This window comes from Mus caroli, unplaced genomic scaffold, assembly GCF_978045245.1.
Source record: "Mus caroli unplaced genomic scaffold, Mus_caroli_1 scaffold_13, whole genome shotgun sequence".
Taxonomy (NCBI): Eukaryota; Metazoa; Chordata; class Mammalia; order Rodentia; family Muridae; genus Mus; species Mus caroli.
This window is the reverse complement of record NW_028227268.1, coordinates 96877999-96890332: the sequence shown is the minus strand read 5'-3', so window position 1 is coordinate 96890332 and position 12334 is coordinate 96877999. Positions and strand designations below refer to the sequence as shown.

The 12334-nt window shown below is 41.6% G+C and overlaps 1 protein-coding gene across 2 annotated transcripts in view; it reads right to left on the bottom strand.

Moving 5' to 3' along the window:
* Vrk2 (VRK serine/threonine kinase 2) overlaps window positions 1-12334 on the bottom strand; it is a 131210-nt gene that overhangs the window by 80216 nt on the left and 38660 nt on the right. For both annotated transcript variants that reach the window (XM_085829062.1, XM_021177191.3), the window contains exons 3-5: window positions 12101-12150; window positions 3819-3888; window positions 2376-2463 (exon numbers count right to left, since the gene is read on the bottom strand). In XM_085829062.1, the coding sequence (XP_085685188.1) occupies window positions 2376-2463; window positions 3819-3888; window positions 12101-12150 (208 nt within the window). The remainder of the gene's footprint in view (window positions 1-2375; window positions 2464-3818; window positions 3889-12100; window positions 12151-12334) is intronic.

Genomic DNA, 12334 nt, shown 5'->3' with positions numbered 1-12334 from the left:
TTCTACTGTTGATGTGTCCATCAGAAAAATCTGGTTGTCCTGACAAGCAAATCCTCATGTACACTAAGTGATGCTATATAACCTTGCTCCCCAACTTAAAGCTATTGGTTAAATAAAATGGGTATAGCCAATTACTGGGGAGAATAAAAAGAGGCAGAGTTGAATTACCAGGCTGGGGTCACAGGTAGGCATCACAAGGAAGGAAGAAAGAGAAGAAGGAAGAGAAAGGAGGGTACAAGAAAGAAGAAGGAGAGGACAGAAGGTCTCTATTAGATGTGATGGACCAGGAGCCACGTGGCCAAGTGAAATGCCCCCTGGATTGACTGCTGGAGCAGAAGCAACAAGCAACACTCAGACAGCAAGTACTTGCGGAGAGCAGCTAGGGAAGTAGCCAGTCTAGAATATAGAAAGATAGACTAGGCGCAATCCCCCAGTAATTGTCCAGACCTGATTAAATAAATGCATAGGACTCTGGTCAGGTCATATTTAATCCCTAATAGAGTTTATTAAAATCCATTTTCAACCATCATTTCATGAAACCTACAACTTGTTTGCTACATGACAAAACGTTTCCTCATGCCAGATAGGGAGCCTACAGCAAGACCAAAGTATGGATACCACCGATGTCCAGCTTGGTGAGCCAGTGAGCTTTATTGGGGTTAGTAGAAATGTATGGGCAAAGGTTTACTTATGCAACAGAAATGACAAAAAACAGTTACATCTCCAAAACCCACCCCAACAAGGCTCACAGCTCACAAACCTGGAAACCCGAAGCCCACTGCACTGCCTGATGGCAGCTCAAAAGTTTAGAGAGTGTCCCCACCAGGCACAGTTGGTCTAAACCTCTCCCAGGCAACTCAGCTGGTTTCTGCTTCTTGCAGGCAGCTGGCCTGGTCTGAGAGTCTTCTTTGTAGTTTAGTTGTGCTTCCTCTTAGAGGGACTCTCAGCTTACTATTACTTACTCGGATAGGAAGGAGCCTAGTGGATCTTGTCAGTTTCAGGGACTCAATGATGGTATTTTGAGTGATTGACCTTCCTGTTTAAGGCACTTCAGTGCAGAATTGAGTAGTTCAGTCTTAGAGGAAGCTGTCATCAACAACAGAGCTTGTGAGGGCTATGGGAGGTTGTTCTGAGGACTCTGGGGCATTTGGTTTTGTTTTGCCAGAATCCATCTGAATTCCTTTGGGATGAGATTCCTGCTGCACTCCACCAGGAAAGGAAACATGTGGCTTGGACCCTGTATGTCCTGGAATTGGGGAATGTTACAGTCTTTGGTTCCACACTTTTTGATGTACCTGCTCATGAATTCTAAGAATTTCCAAAGTTCTTCCTTGGTTCAGAAGTATCTATTTTTTCTCTAACAATTATCCTTCATCTGATCTCACTGGCAACTTCTACTCTGCCAATTGATCCAGAACTCTGTAGCCGTTCTTCAATAATATTTTACATAATTCTTATTCCAAGTACTCTCATTCTCGATAATTTAAGAGAAACATGTAACATGATATACATGATTTCTGTGGTTCATTTAGTGTCCTGTTTAAAGCAGTTCACTTTCTTTATATTAAGGTAATTTGAACACAGGACTGTGAGCTAAGCCTCTTTCTCACATGTAAAGTAGAACTTGTCTAAAAATGACAAAGTAGGATAACATTCATGACACTCCCTGGAACAAAATTGGGTGCAAAACAAGTGAGATTTTCAAAATCACAAGGAATGAATTTTTATGTGTACAAAGAGATGCATTCAAGGACAGCTATATAAATTCCTTGCTGTGTTATTTCTTCAAGGTGGAGAGTGATTCTCTCCAAACTTTCAGAGGCAGAGCTAGTGACTGACTTCTAGCAGAGAGAAGATAGGATAGGTACCACTTTTAAGATTAGATCATGAAGAAATACTATGACCTGGATCCATCTTGGATCCACTCACCTGGCACATTTATAGTCATATTCACATTTATATTCTCTCTCTGTGTCCCTCCCTCTCTCTCTCCCTCCTTCCCTCTGCCTCTCTTTCTCCTTCTCTCCCACTCTGCCCCCCACCCACCCACCCATTTTTTTCTGGGGAAAACTAGCTGTGTTTCCTTCATTATACACTGGTAGCTCATTGTAGAGATACCTTAGGCCCATCAACAGTCATGAGTGACCGATGAAAGCAGGCCTTTCCCTGGTGGGACCTACAATGACTGCACCTTGGCAGATACCAGATTATATTCACCAGGGAGAGAGATCCGAACCTAAAACCAAGCAGACTAGCCATCATGAAGTTTTGAGTGGTTTGTTATCTAGTCAAAAGACTAGTCAAAAGATCACGGAGCAAGGTCACTTGGTGACAATTGATTATAAAATTTGCTGTGATTATAATGTGCTTTTTACCTTCTTCCTTTGAAATCAGTCAGACCAAATCCATAAAATACAGGAACTCCTAAATAATCAAGTTTCCTCTGTTGTATCCACTTTTGGACTGCAAAGAAAAATTGAACAAAAAACAATATTTAGAAAGGTATTTTTGCCTTTGTAAAGATGCCAAGGCATATTTATCAAACCAAAATAGTCATTAGATATTCTAAGAAAATAAAAACTTAAATATATATATTATATCTATCCATGGTTTGAAACATTTTTGTTAATATAAAATATCTCTTTTTAAAATAAATTAATAGTGCCATAAAAGACATAGTCTTTCAAAGTACATTGTTATCATTCATTCATAAATATTTCTATTCATAAAAACAAATCATTTCATCATATGCTAGCTAAGTTTCTACATATAACGCATTTTGACTACAAAGTGTGAGTGTTTTCCCCACCACTACCTACATTTCAAAGGCTAAAATCATGTTATCCCACAAAATACAAATTGAGCAGAAAAAACACCTGACTGTTTTGTATAAATTTAGTTTACCAGAAAATCCTAATTGAATTGTTTAATCCACTTAAACAATCAATCAGGTAGTGTAATCACCATTCCTATTTCTCTGCCATATGTGTTTCATGCTAAAGACAGCTTTCCTGATAAAACAATCAAATGTAATGGAGTCTATTTGTCACTCTGACACAGTTAAGGCAGTTGGTGGCGACTACAATCAGAGTGTTTAGAAGCTTTATTAAGGGAAGAAAAGTTAATTATTCAGGCCAGATCCATCATTCTTTCTCCTCAACAGGATATAAAGGAGCCTGGTCACACCAATTGTTATGACTCCTACCAACTCCAGCAACATTTGACTTAACTCTTAGAAACTTTTTCACTTTTCTTCATCTCTGCTTATAATCATTTCACATTCAAATCTGCACCAGTAGTTATTATTTATGATATCTAACTTCAAATAATTCTTAACATTCACCTTTCTAGTATTTTCTTAAAAATCTCAACATTTAATCAGTTACAAATACTTAAATCCACTTTACAACGATTCCCTCTGTGTGTGTGTGTGTGTGTGTGTGTGTGTGTGTATTTTCTACCTACTTTACCTTTGCCACTATACCCTTTCTATCTAAATGCACCTTTGTGAAAGAAATAATTTCATTCTACAATCTTTAAATGCTTAGAAAACTCTTGATAATTCAACAAGTCAGCATGTTATGTAAAGTAGTAGAAAAAAACCATTGAGTTAAAATATATAACCCATTATGTGTGGCGTATCAAGATGTGTATATCATCTGCCTTGCTTTTATATGCTATAACAGTTAAGTACATTATATTACAACACAATTTCTTATGGAAAAGAATTTTCCAGAAGACCAAAAAAAGACCAAAATGTTAACATTCACTTGAGCAAGTGTATACATGGCAGTAGCTGGTTAGCTAATTTTACTTACTACATTCTCTTTTTGCAGCTCTCTGATAAAATTTCAGCTCTGAAAATAATGGGCCATTTTCTTGATACTCCTATGAAAAAAAATAATAATTAATTTTACTAGGAAGAATTATCCTAAAGATAAATTATATTTCAACTGTGAACATATAAGGCTCCATATGTAAACTATGTAATAGTTATAGAATTCCTCTCAAAAATAGGCACCAGATTTCTACTAAAAAAAAAATTAAACCACTAAATTAACTCGAAAAGTCTCATTTTAGACAACATACTGTATTGCAATCCTAACATAGTCTTACACATGAAAAAAGTCATCTGCAAAGATCTTATTAAAGTACCAAGAACTGTGTATACGAACAAGCATTGGCTGTATACCAGTGTGTCCTTCAGGGCAGGCACACTGGAAAATACTGTGGGCTCTCCTTACACATGTCTTTCACTGTCTACTGCATATTATTCATTGTGCTATGCACAGGGCACATGAACAAAAGTGGAATTCTATGCCCCACTTTAGAGCCTCAGTGCCTAGAGGAGTGAAGGAAAGGTACAGGAAGACAAGTCAGATGCAAGGCATGGGACAGTATGGTGCAATGGATTCCCAGTCTTCACACATTGATGTGTGTAAGTGAAATATGTGCTTCATTACTCTGCACCTACAGAAGGTAAGGTGAGAACTATTTTTATAAGAATAAAGCGAGGGAAGCAGAAACCGGCCTGAGTAGGACCACAGGCCTCATCCGGCTGGATCAGCGCCAGGGTAGCGGGAGCGCAGGGTTGCCTGACACCCGCCAGCTACCCACGACCCCCGCCGCAGGATTTTGGGACTGCTGGTGAGTGGAACAGAGCTTCTGCTCCAATCCAATTGCGCGGGACCTGAGACTGCATTAGTTAGGGAAGCAGAAACCGGCCTGAGTAGGGCCACAGGCTTCACCCGGCCGGATCAGCGCCAGGGTAGCGGGAGCGCAGGGTTGCCTGACACCCGCCAGCTACCCACGACCCCCGCCGCAGGATTTTGGGACTGCTGGTGAGTGGAACACAGCTTCTGCTCCAGTCCAATCACGCGGGACCTGAGACTGCTCTGGTTGGGGAGAGAGAAATCCGGCCCACACAGGGCCACAAGCCTCTTCCGGTCAGAAAAGCACCTGAGCAGCTGGGGCGCAGGGTCTGCTGACACTCGCCAACTGCCCACAACACCCGCCACAGGATCTTAAGACTTCTGGTGAGGGGAGCACAGCTTCTGCTCCAATCCAATCGCGAGGGACCTGAGACTGCATTAGTTAGGGAAGCAGAAACCGGCCTGAGTAGGGCCACAGGCCTCACCCGGCCGGATCAGCGCCAGGGTAGCGGGAGCGCAGGGTTGCCTGACACCCGCCAGCTACCCACGACCCCCGCCGCAGGATTTTGGGACTGCTGGTGAGTGGAACACAGCTTCTGCTCCAGTCCAATCACGCGGGACCTGAGACTGCTCTGGTTGGGGAGAGAGAAATCCGGCCCACACAGGGCCACAACCCTCTTCCGGTCAGAAAAGCACCTGAGCAGCTGGGGCGCAGGGTCTGCTGACACTCGCCAACTGCCCACAACACCCGCCACAGGATCTTAAGACTTCTGGTGAGGGGAGCACAGCTTCTGCTCCAACCCAATCGCGCGGGACCTGAGACTGCATTAGTTAGGGAAGCAGAAACCGGCCTGAGTAGGACCACAGGCCTCATCCGGCTGGATCAGCGCCGGGGTAGCGGGAGCGCAGGGTTGCCTGACACCCGCCAGCTACCCACGACCCCCGCCGCAGGATTTTGGGACTGCTGGTGAGTGGAACAGAGCTTCTGCTCCAATCCAATTGCGCGGGACCTGAGACTGCATTAGTTAGGGAAGCAGAAACCGGCCTGAGTAGGGCCACAGGCCTCACCCGGCCGGATCAGCGCCAGGGTAGCGGGAGCGCAGGGTTGCCTGACACCCGCCAGCTACCCACGACCCCCGCCGCAGGATTTTGGGACTGCTGGTGAGTGGAACACAGCTTCTGCTCCAGTCCAATCACGCGGGACCTGAGACTGCTCTGGTTGGGGAGAGAGAAATCCGGCCCACACAGGGCCACAAGCCTCTTCCGGTCAGAAAAGCACCTGAGCAGCTGGGGCGCAGGGTCTGCTGACACTCGCCAACTGCCCACAACACCCGCCACAGGATCTTAAGACTTCTGGTGAGGGGAGCACAGCTTCTGCTCCAATCCAATTGCGCGGGACCTGAGACTGCATTAGTTAGGGAAGCAGAAACCAGCCTGAGTAGGGCCACAGGCCTCACCCGGCCGGATCAGCGCCAGGGTAGCAGGAGCGCAGGGTTGCCTGACACCCGCCAGCTACCCACGACCCCCGCCGCAGGATTTTGGGACTGCTGGTGAGTGGAACACAGCTTCTGCTCCAATCTTTAAATAGTGACAACGATAACAACTAACCCCAGAGATTACCAGATGGCGAAAGGTAAACGTAATAATCTTACTAACAGAAACCAAGACCACTCACCATCATCAGAACCCAGCACCCCCACTTCACCCAGTCCAGGGCACCCCAACACACCGGAAAAGCTAGACACGGATTTAAAAGCATATCTCCTGATGATGATAGAGGACTTCAAGAAGGACGTTAATAACACACTTAAAGAAATGCAGGAGAACACTGCTAAAAAGGAAGAAGACAATAAAGAGGAAGCACAAAAATCCCTTAAAGAATTGCAGGAGAACACTGCTAAAGAGTTACAAATCCTTAAAGAAAAACATGATAACATAATCAAACAGGTAGAAGTCCTTACAGAAAAACAGGAAAACACATCCAAACAGATGATGGAAATGAACAAAACCATACTAGACCTAAAAAGGGAAGTAGACACAATAAAGAAAACCCAAAATGAGGCAACACTGGAGATAGAAACCCTAGGAAAGAAATCTGGAACCATAGATGCAAGCATCAGCAACAGAATACAAGAGATGGAAGAGAGAATCTCAGGTGCAGAAGATTCCATAGAGAACATCGACACAACAATCAAGGAAAATGTAAAATGCAAAAAGATCCTAACTCAAAACATCCAAGAAATACAGGACATAATGAGAAGACCAAACCTACGGATAATAGGAGTGGATGAGAATGAAGATTTTCAACTCAAAGGACCAGCAAACATCTTCAACAAAATTATAGAAGAAAACTTCCCAAATCTAAAGAAAGAGATGCCCATGAACATACAAGAAGCCTACAGAACTCCAAATAGACTGGATCAGAAAAGAAATACCTCCCGACACATAATAATCAGAGCAACAAATGCTCTAAATAAAGATAGAATACTAAAAGCAGTAAGAGAAAAAGGCCAAGTAACATATAAAGGCAAGCCTATCAGAATTACACCAGATTTTTCACCAGAGACTATGAAAGCCAGAAGATCCTGGACAGATGTTATACAGACACTAAAAGAACACAAATTCCAGCCCAGGCTACTATACCCAGCCAAACTCTCAATTAACATAGATGGAGAAACCAAAGTATTCCACGACAAAACCAAATTCACACATTATCTCTCCACGAATCCAGCCCTTCAAAGGATAATAACAGAAAAAAACCAATACAAGGACAGGAACCACGCCCTAGAAACAACAAGAAGGTAATCCCTCAACAAACCTAAAAGAAGACAGCCACAAGAACAAAATGCCAACTTTAACATCAAAAATAACAGGAAACACCAATTTCTTTTCCTTAATATCTCTTAATATCAATGGACTCAACTCCCCGATAAAAAGACATAGACTAACAAACTGGCTACACAAACAAGACCCAACATTTTGCTGCTTACAGGAAACTCATCTCAGAGAAAAGGATAGACACTACCTCAGAATGAAAGGCTGGAAAACAATTCTCCAAGCAAATGGCATGAAGAAACAAGCTGGAGTAGCCATTCTAATATCTGATAAGATTGACTTCCAACCCAAAGTCATTAAAAAAGACAGGGAGGGACACTTCATACTCATCAAAGGTAAAATCCTCCAAGAGGAACTATCAATCCTGAATATCTATGCTCCAAATACAAAGGCAGCCACATTCATTAAAGAAACTTTAGTAAATCTCAAAGCACACATTGCACCTCATACAATAATAGTGGGAGACTTCAACACACCACTTTCACCAATGGACAGATCATGGAAACAGAAACTAAACAGGGACACAGTGAAACTAAGAGAAATTATGAATCAAATGGATCTGGCAGATATCTACAGAACATTCTATCCTAAAACAAAAGGATATACCTTCTTCTCAGCACCTCATGGTACCTTCTCCAAAATTGACCACATAATTGGTCACAAAACAGGCCTCAACAGATATAAAAATATTGAAATTGTCCCATGCATCCTATCAGATCACCATGGACTAAGGCTGATCTTCAATAACAAAATAAATAATAGAAAGCCAACCTTCACGTGGAAACTGAACAACACTCTTCTCAATGATACCTTGGTCAAGGAAGGAATAAAGAAAGAAATTAAGGACTTTTTAGAGTTCAATGAAAATGAAGCCACAACATACCCAAACTTATGGGACGCAATGAAAGCATTTTTAAGAGGAAAACTCATAGCTCTGAGTGCCTCCAAAAGGAAACTAGAGAGAGCACACATTAGCAGCTTGACAACACACCTAAAAGCACTAGAACAAAAGGAAGCAAATTCACCCAAGAGGAGTAGACGGCAGGAAATAATCAAACTCAGGGGTGAAATCAACCAAGTGGAAACAAGAAAAACTATTCAAAGAATCAACCAATCAAGGAGCTGGTTCTTTGAGAAAATCAACAAGATAGATAAACCCTTAGCCAGACTCACTAGAGGGCACAGGGAAAGCATCCTAATTAACAAAATCAGAAATGAAAAAGGAGACATAACAACAGATCCTGAAGACATCCAAAACACCATCAGATCCTTCTACCAAAGGCTATACTCAACAAAACTGGAGAACCTGGATGAAATGGACAAGTTCCTAGACAGATACCAGGTACCAAAGTTGAATCAAGATCAGGTTAATGATCTAAACAGCCCTATATCCCCCAAAGAAATAGAAGCAGTCATTAATAGTCTCCCAACTAAAAAAAGCCCAGGACCAGATGGGTTTAGTGCAGAGTTCTATCAGACCTTCAAAGAAGATCTAATCCCAGTTCTTCACAAACTATTCCACAAAATAGAAACAGAAGGTACTCTACCCAACTCATTCTATGAAGCCACAATTACTCTGATACCTAAACCACAAAAAGACCCAACAAAGATAGAAAACTTCAGACCAATATCCCTTATGAATATTGATGCAAAAATCCTCAATAAAGTTCTTGCTAACCGAATCCAAGAACACATCAAAACAATCATCCATCCTGACCAAGTAGGTTTCATCCCAGGGATGCAGGGATGGTTCAATATACGGAAATCCATCAACGTAATCCAGTATATAAACAAACTCAAAGATAAAAACCACATGGTCATCTCCTTAGATGCGGAAAAAGCATTTGACAAGATCCAACACCCATTCATGATAAAAGTCTTGGAAAGATCAGGAATTCAAGGCCCATACCTAAACATGATAAAAGCAATCTACAGCAAACCAGTAGCCAACATCAAAGTAAATGGTGAGAAGCTTGAAGCAATCCCTCTAAAATCAGGGACTAGACAAGGCTGTCCACTTTCTCCATACCTATTCAACATTGTACTTGAAGTCCTAGCCAGAGCAATTCGACAACAAAAGGAGATCAAAGGGATACAAATTGGAAAAGAGGAAGTCAAAATATCACTGTTTGCAGATGATATGATAGTATATATAAGTGACCCTAAAAATTCCACCAGAGAACTCCTAAGCCTGATAAACAGCTTCGGTGAAGTAGCTGGATATAAAATTAACTCAAACAAATCAATGGCCTTTCTCTACACAAAGAATAAACAGGCTGAGAAAGAAATTAGGGAAACAACACCCTTCTCAATAGTCACAAATAATATAAAATATCTTGGCGTGACTCTAACTAAGGAAGTGAAAGATCTGTATAATAAAAACTTCAAGTCTCTGAAGAAAGAAATTATAGAAGATCTCAGAAGATGGAAAGATCTCCCATGCTCATGGATTGGCAGGATCAACATTGTAAAAATGGCTATCTTGCCAAAAGCAATCTACAGATTCAATGCAATCCCCATCAAAATTCCAAATCAATTCTTCAACGAATTAGAAAGTGCAATCTGCAAATTCATCTGGAATAACAAAAAACCTAGGATAGCAAAAACTCTTCTCAAGGATAAAAGAACCTCTGGTGGAATCACCATGCCGGACCTAAAGCTCTACTACAGAGCAATTGTGATAAAAACTGCATGGTACTGGTATAGTGACAGACAAATAGACCAATGGAATAGAATTGAAGACCCAGAAATGAACCCACACACCTATGGTCACTTGATCTTCGACAAGGGAGCTAAAAACATCCAGTGGAAGAAAGACAGCATTTTCAACAAATGGTGCTGGCACAACTGGTTGTTAACATGTAGAAGAATGCGAATCGATCCATTCCTATCTCCTTGTACTAAGGTCAAGTCTAAGTGGATCAAGGAACTTCACATAAAACCAGAGACACTGAAACTTATAGAGGAGAAAGTGGGGAAAAGCCTTGAAGATATGGGCACAGGGGAAAAATTCCTGAATAGAACAGTAATGGCTTGTGCTGTAAGATCGAGAATTGACAAGTGGGACCTCATGAAACTACAAAGCTTCTGCAAGGCTAAAGACACCATCAATAAGACAAAAAAACCACCAACAGATTGGGAAAGGATCTTCACCTATCCTAAATCAGATAAGGGACTAATATCCAATATATATAAAGAACTCAAGAAGGTGGACTCCAGAAAGTCAAATAACCCCATTAAAAAATGGGGCTCAGAACTGAACAAAGAATTCTCACCTGAGGAATACCGAATGGCAGAGAAGCACCTGAAAAAATGTTCAACATCCTTAATCATCAGGGAAATGCAAATCAAAACAACCCTGAGATTCCACCTCACACCAGTCAGAATGGCTAAGATCAAAAATTCAGGTGACAGCAGATGCTGGCGAGGATGTGGAGAAAGAGGAACACTCCTCCATTGTTGGTGGGATTGCAAGCTTGTACAACCACTCTGGAAATCAGTCTGGCGGTTCCTCAGAAAATTGGACATAGTACTACCGGAGGATCCAGCAATACCTCTCCTGGGCATATATCCAGAAGATGTCCCAACCGGTAAAAAGGACACATGCTCCACTATGTTCATAGCAGCCCTATTTATAATAGCCAGAAGCTGGAAAGAACCCAGATGTCCCTCAACAGAGGAATGGATACAGAAAATGTGGTACATTTACACAATGGAGTACTACTCAGCTATTAAAAAGAATGAATTTATGAAATTCCTAGCCAAATGGATGGACCTGGAGGGCATCATCTTGAGTGAAGTAACACAATCACAAAAGAACTCACACAATATGTATTCATTGATAAGTGGATATTAGCCCAAAACTTAGGATACCCAAGATATAAGATACAATTTGATAAACGCATGAAACTCAAGAAGAATGAAGACCAAAGTGTGGACACTGTGCACCTTCTTAGAATTGGGAACAAAACACCCAGGGAAGGAGCTACAGAGACAAAGTTCGTAGCTGTGATGAAAGGATGGACCATTTAGAGACTGCTGTATCCAGGGATCCGTCCCATAATCAGCTTCTAAACGCTGACACCATTGCATACACTAGCAAGATCTTGCTGAAAGGACCCTAATATAGCTGTCTCTTGTGAGACGATGCCGGGGCCTAGCAAACACAGGAGTGGATGTTCACAGTCAGCTATTGGATGTATCACAGGGCTCCCAATGGAGAAGCTAGAGAAAGTACCCAAGGAGCTAAAGGGATCTGCAACCCTATTGTTGGAACAACATGATGTACTAACCGGAACCCTGGAGCTCTTGTCTCTAGCTGCATATGTATCGAAAGATGGCCTAGTCGGCCATCAATGGAAAGAGAGGCCCATTGGACTTGCAAACTTTATATGCCCCAATATAGGGGAATGCCAGGGCCAAAAGAATGGGAATGGGTGGGTAGGGAAGTGGGGGGCGCTATGGGGGACTTTTGGGATAGTATTGGAAATGTAATTGAGGAAATTATGTAATAAAAATATTAAAAAAAAAAAAAAAAAAAAAAAAAGAAAAAAAAAAAAGAATAAAGCAAAATAAGACAAATACAAGAATATAAATATATGAACAAAACTTACCAGCTTTATGACATGTCTTGCATCTTTGTTTGGTTTATTTGTGGGGAAAGCTGAAGGGAAAAGAGGACAATTGGAAAATAATAGTTATTCCAAATCTTTGAATATCTATCATATCACAGAGAAATCATAGATCTTTTAGTAAGTAAAGTAGATTATACACAAAGCCTCTTATAACTGTGGTACCATCTCTACTATACAAAAGGTGCTATTGAAGCTGAGTAAATGGAATAAACT